This window comes from Copadichromis virginalis, linkage group LG1 (assembly GCF_057382275.1).
Source record: "Copadichromis virginalis isolate Kocher_CV1m ecotype Utaka linkage group LG1, C_Virginalis_male_GT1.1, whole genome shotgun sequence".
In the NCBI taxonomy this organism is placed as follows: Eukaryota; Metazoa; Chordata; class Actinopteri; order Cichliformes; family Cichlidae; genus Copadichromis; species Copadichromis virginalis.
This window is the reverse complement of record NC_140618.1, coordinates 25,802,851-25,812,235: the sequence shown is the minus strand read 5'-3', so window position 1 is coordinate 25,812,235 and position 9,385 is coordinate 25,802,851. Positions and strand designations below refer to the sequence as shown.

General features: G+C 37.5%; 1 protein-coding gene across 1 annotated transcript; it reads left to right on the top strand.

Moving 5' to 3' along the window:
- Positions 1–5,973: 5,973 nt before the first annotated feature.
- On the top strand, positions 5,974–9,032 carry LOC146718859 (uncharacterized). Its single transcript, XM_085456585.1, has 3 exons — positions 5,974–6,032; positions 7,434–7,589; positions 8,015–9,032. The coding sequence occupies exons 2-3, from the start codon at positions 7,464–7,466 to the stop codon at positions 8,246–8,248; spliced, it is 360 nt and encodes a 119-aa protein (XP_085312711.1). The 5' UTR covers positions 5,974–6,032; positions 7,434–7,463; the 3' UTR covers positions 8,249–9,032.
- Positions 9,033–9,385: the final 353 nt, after the last annotated feature.

The window sequence follows — 9,385 nt, the reverse complement described above, 5'->3', positions numbered from 1 at the left end:
CCTGTTGCAAGCATAGCTTTCTAATGAGTATCGGTCTACCTCAATTTACCCATACATGCATGCATCCTTTTTATTTAACTTAAACGGGTCCGGTTTGCAGGGGTAGCTACATAAGCAAGGATGCCCAGATGTCCCTTTCCCCAGTCACCTCCTCCACCTTGTCCAGAGAAATACAGAGATGTATGCCAGCCAAGAGATGTGCGTTTCCTGGGTCTGGCCCGGGGCCTCCTCCCACCAACCTCAATAGCCAGGGACGGCAGAGTCTGCACCCTTGACCGCACCTCAACACACAATGCACTTGAAGTGGGCGGACCTGTGTAGCTACTTTGGGCCAGGCCATATGGCCTAAGGCCCAGCTATCAAGCACCAAGGTTATTATCGTTAACGAAAACTAATGAAATAACGAAAACTAGAAGTGAAAAAACATTTTCGTTAACGGAAATAAAAATAAAAAACAACAAAAAAAGGAAAACTAACTAAAACTGTAATGAGTGTTCACAAAAGTAACTAAAATTAACTGAATTTATAGCAAAAATGTGTTTAGTTTTCATTGATGTGTGCGTGTCATACAATAGTCAAGGGTGAAAAGGAAGTTTAGTTTCCAGATTTTTTTCTTGCTGTCTAATTATGCCAGCAGGTGGCCAGTACGTTAGTCGAGTCGTCTGTGTTGCTGCTCCGTCCACGCGCAGAATTATGTCAGGAAAAGTCGGGAGAAAGCGCCAGAGTCCAATTTGGGATTACTTTGAATATGACTGTGTTTTGGATAAAGCAAGTGTCTTGTAGTGGAAAGAGACAAATTATGAGGGACATTTCTAAAGGGAAAAAAATCCCACAAACCTTAAAGTGCACTTGAAAAGCTCACACAAGAAGGCTAACCAAGCTTACCTTGAGTAGGTAAGGGAGCACACTCAACCCTCATCCCCAGAAACAGACGCTAACCCCAGGCAAGGTAGCGTGATGCATCCCGAGACAACAGGACAGGGATACCTACATAACTGTGTGAGTCAATTGCCTTCAAAAAGTTTATCAATTCACTTGAACCAAAATCATGAACACCCGGTGCTGCAAGCGTTAATAGTCTCATTGGGGCCAAGATATACATTTTATAGTTGCCTGGTATCAATGGTTGTTCATCTTCCTGTATTTATTTATTTATTTATTTAAAGAACCCATAGGTGGGAATGTGAGTTGTCTGTCTCTGCGTGTTAGCCCTGCGACAGACAGGCGACCTGTCCAGGGTGCAGGGTATGGTAGCTGGAATAGCAACATACCCAAGGATAAGCAGAAGAGAATGACTGATATGATGAAACTGGGATTTTGTTACACTTAATTATTGCAAACAAAACTAAAACTATAACTGAAAGTAATCAAAACTAAACTGAAACTAAGGATTTTCAAAAAAATAAAAACTAAACTAAACTAGCAAACAATTGGTAAAAACTAATTAAAACTGATATAAAATTGAAAATCTGAAGTCAAAACTAAATAAAAATAAAAACTAATGAAAATTGCAAAACTATTAAAACCCTGTCAAGCACTTTTCATCAAGCTCCCTCACCAGGCCTGGCTATAGGGTGGAGCACCGAGCAGGGTACACAGGTCCCACATACACAAACCAGCTTAAAGGATGCTGTTAATTGTGATAGAGCTTTCTCTTTTGTAATGTAGACCTACAATATACAATATACATATATATGTATATATAACCACCTTTTTAATATATTATGTTGTAACAAAATTAACTGTAGTCAGACTGCATTCTTTTTGAAAGTCTAATCACATCTCTGTTTTTAGTTGAACCTGATTAATATTAAGCTTTCGGTTTGATTAAGTACCCCTAGGTTTACTTAATCTAAGTACAAATTAAAGGATTTTTGAGTGAGATGATAATCAAATAATTAAACCCCAACATAATGTGGGACTGTGGGTGGCCTTTGAAGGTTTGAATCAAGTTCACTCTGGTGACACTCACTAAACAAGCTAATACCTTATACTGTATCTTGGAAAGTAAAACACAATTTAGCTGATCAGCTGTGGCAGAATGACTACAGACCCAAGTCCGATCACCTCATTTGGTTCTTCCTCTTAGGTAAGACGTTACAGTCTCAGTACTCCATCGTTTGGTGCCCAGCAGGAATTGTTGTGTTCGGTCAGTGGCTTGATACGCACAAAATGCTGCAGACTCCAGTCCAAATTGAATTAGTCAAAGACCCAACTTACAACTTAATCAGATACAATTTGAGACCACTAATTAAGAGGAATAATTACATATGCCCGTCCCCTGTGGGGCAGAGTACTCTTAAGCGTGTGTTTTAGAGGAACTGTTATTAATTATGGTGGATAAGGACTGAAATTATTATGGCTTTCTGCGTAGTTATGTCAAGTGTGGCGTGACTGAGGAAATAATTGTTTTGATCTGCTCTGCTGCGTTCAAAATCTAAAGTTAGTCTGATGAACAATTTAGAAACATTATGCTCCAATTGTGTTCTTTAAGTTCTACTTCAAAGCTATCTCTTGGATGGAACAGAAAAGTTTCCTTCCCACCCCCATCTGCTTTTTCTGCTCGTTATTTTAACTCCCTAATCCAGGGCTATATCATTCCATGACAAGGCCGGATCTACACTGAATCCCTAATGTGTTTGAGTGAACCTCATCTGGATTGGAGGAACTAAAACGTAGCACTTGGTCAGTATCTTCTATTGCTACATTATTTATGTTAGCCCTTGTGATTATCCTTCATTCAAATTTATTATTTAAAAAAATATATCATTATTACATTTGAGGTAAGTAAAATCAGTTCAAATCACAGAGACTGACTGAGCATACACCTTTGACTAATACTTATGAAGTCAGTTTTTTAGAAACAAATAAACCATACTGATTTCAGCAGTTAGTGTGGCTAATCAAGTATGTAGAGTCATGTGGCGAAGAAAGTTTTCACAGCATTACACTGGGTCCTGTGTGTGGTGGCTTTGTAGGGGAGACCAGGTATGGTTGTAACACCATCAATCTTGCCAATCAGGAATGAGATAAAAGCCATATGGTCATTTCAGTGTTTGCCCACTTCCATTCCCGATTTCACATGGTGCTTGCCATGGCTGGAAACAACTGCGTGTAGATTTTATTGAGAAAAATTTTTTTTTTTTTGATCAGCACAAAACTTTGTTTAATTCTTAAGCAATTGGAGATAAAATCATATGACTTACAGTATAAAAAATTAAAGTTTCTTAGGTAAACTCTGATACATTTCCCCCCTGTTAATTTTAAGTCTCTATGTTAATACAGTTAGTTAAACTATGACTGACATATATGACTCATATGTTTTTTAAAGTGCTATAACCATCCCCTTCCCCAAAGTATAAATGTTTTATTTATTAATTTTAATACTTTTATAGCATGCCTAGGCAGTGGAAAGGAAAGACTGCTAGAGGTGTGTCTGCTGATATTGTTTTTAAAGCATCTGATGAGGTCTCAGACAGGGGCGATTCTAGGATCAGAGCTTTGGGGGTGCTGAGCACCCAGAGAGCTGCCCAGTCAGGCAAGACAAACTTTACTCATCACGATGAGACTTCTTCCCTGTCTCTGTTAGTCCCTGCATCCTTAAATGTCTCCAGTTGTCCCGAGTTCCCTGTGACTGTCTCCTTGGTGCATTTAAACCCCTGTTCCTCCCTGTCCTCATCGTCTGCTGTCTTCGTCTCCGTTATTAGTCATCATAATTTTACCATCTCTGTGCAATTCTGCAAATTTCTTTATTAAATCATTAGATTCTTAAATTCATCAAGTCTCTCTCTGCCTGGGTCCTCGTCACAAAACATGACATCACTGTTTTGTACATTTTAACACAATTTAATCCCCACATTTGTGAAAGAAAAGCAAAACACCTTTTTAAAAGTCTGTAACAAAACCATCAAATCTGATAAAGGTTATTTAAATGCTGCAAACGAAGAATGGATTGGAATTTTAAAAAAAACAACATATCCTAACCTTAATTACTGGGGAAGAATAATGAATGATGATCATAGTGAGTAAGAAGTAAACTGAGTGTATTTTTTGGACAGAGATTCACTTTTAATGTGTATGTATAATACAATAGAGATATATAAAAAATACACTCCAAAAATAGAGTCCTTGAAATGTACAAATGTACAAAATATTGATTAAAAGAATTATAAAAATAGAGGCAACTTTGCCTATGGTACAATGTATGAAAAGATCTTTATTGCAGATTACCATAGAACCAAGTCCGCCAGAGCTTATATTATATTTTTACATGCTGTAGTGCCATTTTTGGGAGCATTTCAAGTTGATATACATCAATACAACCATTATAGCCCAAACTCTAATAATATTTATGCATTAAGTGCATAGTAATTACATACATTGCAAAAAAAGTGCAATAAACTACAAAAAAAATTGAAAAACATTTTTGTTTTTTTAACACATATTTCTAGTTAGAGAAATTTAAGAGGCTTATCCTTAAAAACTGTAAATACAAAAAAGTTGCACATAATAGTTTCCCACCACAGGAAATTTATTTTGAGTGTCTTCATAGTTTTATTTTTGAAATACACTAATTTTTATATACTGCAGGAAAAACGCAAATAAATATTATAATGCAAATTTGCAGAAAAACCAGCATATGCATCAAAATAAACTATTTCCAGCAGTGCAATATGAGTCCTAAGCATCCCAGAAACGACACAGAAAGTCATAAAATCAAACATAACTTTTAAAAACACCACTATAGGCTCATAAGGCCCTGATGGTAAAAAACTAATTTCCGCAAAATGATTTCACTGATCGGATCGGCAAAGCGTGTTTCTGGAATATTATGTTTTTGTTGCTGCAAGTGCTTTTTATGCAGTTTTTGCAAAGCTATATGTGGAAGGAAACTGTGACCTAGGACAAGCTGATGGCATAAGATGTAAGTAAAACTCCTCCGGTTTCATATGCAAAAAAAATTATTGTGCTAGCTTACGTGGTTGCAGTGCTACCGAAATTTAAAAATAGTTACGCAAAACGGAGCGTGCCTGCTCCGACCGGCTTTAACGTTGTCTTCCCAACAGTTTCACTAACATCTACACTGGATGGCCAGGAAGCGTTCACGATGTCTTCTCGGGCGCTTCTCCGGTGCTGATAATTGGCGTCTGTCTTCTGTCAGTGACGTAAAAGATGGTTCTCTAGCATATCAAGGACTATCTCTCCACTCCGTTACATATTCCATATGTATGGGGTACGACCCCCCTTGGTCGTGGCATGTGGATATTTCTTTAAGACACTCCGGCACGCCCAGCTATGCCCCACAGCTCACATATAAAACAGCTGCAGACATGACACCGGTGATCTCCACTTGTGTTGTGTGTGTGTGTGTGTGTGTGTGTGTGTGTGTGTGTGAGTGCCTTGAGAGTGCTGTTTGTATGTGCGTCCGTCAGGAGCATGCTTCGGCATCCTCCGTGGGTGCTGCCTCTCCCCTGGTATTCCCCTGGTAGTCCCTGTACTCCCCTGGTAGCCCCGGTATTCCCTGGTGTTCCCCGATATTCTCCTGGTATGCCATTGTATCCCTGAGCTTGGTTCCCCCTAGCTGGCCCTTTGCTTCCCCTTGGTTGATCTCCCTTCCCCGGCTTATCGCCTTGAAAAAAAAAGGCTTATGCGCCCGTCGGACCACGCTGTGTGGCTGCTGGCTAGCGAATAGCTCGGCTACAGTGAGGAAACACAGCAGGGACACGGCTTCAGCATTCAAGCATACACTGAAAAAAATGCAATAGGGTGGTTGTTGAATTTGCATAGAATTACTTCATATATCCAGCATGACTAATTTAAATTTCACATCTAAACATATTTTTGTCTTTTAATTTTCACATATTCTTTAAGAATATTCATTCTTTTAGAACAAATCATGTTGAAAAGAAACAAGTTAGTCGTGTTTTATCCTCAAGCTCCGCCCCCTGGAAAGGAAAAATCGGCTGCACTGTCCGCCATTTTTGTCTCTCGCTTTGGAAAATCTACTACCATCTGGAGTTTTACACTTGAAGGTAAATAAGATTTTAAAGCTAACACACCAGTGAGAAAGAGTGTAGACCCTTTATATATGTGGACTTTTACTGGGGTGTTGTTATTTTACAGGTATGTGGGCTGTTTATCGAAAACCATGAAAGGCTAATGTTAGGCTCCAGTTAGCTAATGGTAACCGAAATTATGCGATAAGCAAATTAGTAATTAACATATATAATGTGAGTTAATATTGTTTGTATATTCTTTCAGTCTAAATTAACAGACTATTACAAACTTGCATCGGTGTCTGTAGTAAGTGGTGGTACCTGCAGTGTCTTAACCATTAAACAAGCTAATGTAGGGCCGCTTCGTTTACGTTTGGTGCTGAGCTTTACTTTGTCGAGGTAAACTGAAAACTACATGTTTGAGAGGAAACGAAGAGAACATCCATTAGATGGGGAAGTTTTTCTCATGAATTGCTGTTGAGCAACATAATGGAAAAAACAAGTCATTCCTTAAGTTAACTAACGATAATGCTAGCTTAAGCTGCGGGACAATATTATGTGCATTAGCTTTTTTTCAGTGTGTGTCCAGTCACATTCGCTTGTTTTTTCTCAGTGAATACAGACTAACAAACTCGTGTCCATTTAGTTAACTGGTTGTACCTAAAATGTTTTAGTTAAACAGTTAAATAAGCTAGTTTGCCATGGGGTGGGCTGTGTTGGGGGGGGTCTTCACTAAAGTCGGTTTATTTAGGGCATGACACCTATGCAGTACTCATTAGGAGAGGAAGTGCATGACGTGGGGCTTTATTTCATGTTCTGGGGCAGTGAATGTAATGTACTGATAACATGTTAAAGACACACAAAAACCCAACAAATTGTTTTAACTGATTTATAGAGAGACTGAGAGGAGGGCTTAAAGAGATAAAAATAATGACGATAGAAATATGTTAAATTTATTTTTTCTGTATCGATATATGGTGCTTATCCCTGCTGAAGGGCAGATTGGTGTTGCTTCAGAACAATTCTCTAGCGCTGTTATGTAGAGGTGTTACAGTTAAGGTTTTAATAACATTATTTTATTTACTAGTGAAGATTTGCATATGTTATCTCACATTCTGTAAGGTAAATTTTCTGGAAAAGTCAAATTAACTAATTTAACTAAGTATTAATGAAAGACCTTGATGTGTATATGACAATAATAGATGTAGTTTCTGGGTCATTTGGCAGAACTGCAAAATGGCCAGAAGGAGGCAACTGCTGTGGTTGCAAACAGGCTTTGGGTGGTATGGAAGTAAGGGCAACTATGGAACTGCTCAGCAACATGGGACCCATAGCTAATAAATAGTAATATGACAAAAAATAACAACTTTGTGTGGATGTAACCTTGTGAGATTTGAGATTTTGACAGCATTTTTATGTGACAACTTCTCTTTTTAGATAAATGCAGAGTTTAAGCGCATTACCACCATGCCACTGCAGTCCAGATTACTCTCGCAGATAGATGTGCTATCTGACAAACTAATAAAGGTGTTCAAAAGGCGAGGAGGACAAATAGGAAGAAGACTTCAGAACATTCTGGAGCCCACGGCCCAGGTAAGAAAAAAATTAATTTGTGTATACACTTTAGGGAAAATAATAATTTTAACAAAATGCTGCTTGTCACTCTATGCCAGGAGTATGTTGAAAATCACCTGGGATTTTCACAATTTACCATGGGTGCGTTTTTTGTTTGTTTTTTTCCTTTACCTGCATTAGAACTATGTGTGGAGTTCATAGTTGAACACCTCTCTATGCTCTGACAGTATTCTGCTTCTTTGCATGGAGATTTCACTTCATGCATTACCTTTTTGAGCATTCTGAGGACTCAAATCACATGCTGTAATGAATCCATTTTTGTTCACCTAATGTGTTAATGTTAACATTTTTTGGAATAGTGACACAGATTAAAATAAGATTTGGTATAATGTTCTTTAACCAGTGTTCTGTTTAATTAAATTTTGGAATTCTGCATTTTCTAGGCCACAGATGAAGCCATTATTCAACGATCTAATAAGGAAACAACCATGGGAATTTACATCATAAAGTCAAGAGATGCCAATAGCAGCCCTGAGGACATCCGGATAGTCCTTGAAGGCCAGAGAGTCTGGCAGGATTTGGATAACTATACCCTAGCAGCTGCAATGCTGTTTGGACTAATGTACACTTTGAACCTCACCTACCCACTGGAAAAGTATACCTTCGAGGTATTATAGAAACTGGTTATGGAGCTCAAAAGGAACAGCCTTTCAAAGAAGGCCCAGGTTTTCAGGACCAGACTGTACGATTGAACAGTTTTCCAGTTATTATGTGGGAACAACATGTTTACCTCTTTGAATATGTACCATCCTTTCTTTTAAGCCAGCACTGGTAAAGTTGCAGTACATAGTGAAACTTATTTTTCTGGCACTTTTCAACTTGGGGCCTTTATTACTGCAGTTTTCACTTTTCAAGCCATGGCTCTTTTAAAAAAAAATTAAAACTTTGAATTTCCATTTTTCTCAATGGAAATGGTGCCTTGCACCAATTTCACCAGTTTGCAATTTTTTTCCCAAGGTGCACCACTACAAACAGATTGCATCGTCTAGTATTAGTGATTGTGATGTTTAGTGATAGAAGCAAGCCAATACTAATCAGTTTAGGTCTCTTGGTTGTGTGCCTGTGGGTTATAATGTTATTTTAAGTCTCTTCTTTGTGTCATTTTAATAATTACACCCCTGTTGCCATATTACCTTATGGCTCTTACATTTAAAAAAAACTATTTTTTACATAAGCGCGATGTCATAAGGCCCCACAATGTTGAATTCAACTTACAGAAGATAACTTTGAGGAATGTTGTGGAATGTTTTTCAAGAGATGCATTGTACAAATATGACTCATGTATATTTTGGAAGCCTGAATTGAAAGTCCGTTGTTACAACTGTGTAGTATTTTCAAAAATACAGGTCATTGTTCAAAAATGTTTTGCTTATTTCTTTGATTGAGAGAAAGTGTACAGTACATACAGTAAATCAGCCTTAATTTAGTTTTATTTATTGAACACTCAATTACATATTAGATTATATATTAGAAATTTGTTATAAAATAAAATAAGCTTACCATAAAATAATCTTGTCAATATAACATATAGTAGTCCAGTACAATTAACACAAAAAGTTCATGTCTGATAAACAAGTGGTTTCTATAAATATTTGACCGGAATGAAAAACATAACAACAACATAAAAAAGTCATGTTCATGTTACCAGAAAAATGTGTGCAGGTATAACATAAAAAACTAAGGTTAACCAAACATAACTTAATTTCGTGCAACCGATTACAATAATTTTTTTTTACGTTTATCCCACTGATTAT

Excerpts from the sequence above, each read along its gene's own strand:
- LOC146718859 (XM_085456585.1), top strand. The coding sequence starts at position 7,464 with ATGCCACTGCAGTCCAGATTACTCTCGCAGATAGATGTGCTATCTGAC. Across the intron at positions 7,590-8,014 it reads TTCTGGAGCCCACGGCCCAG|GCCACAGATGAAGCCATTAT; the intron begins GTAAGAAAAAAA and ends TGCATTTTCTAG.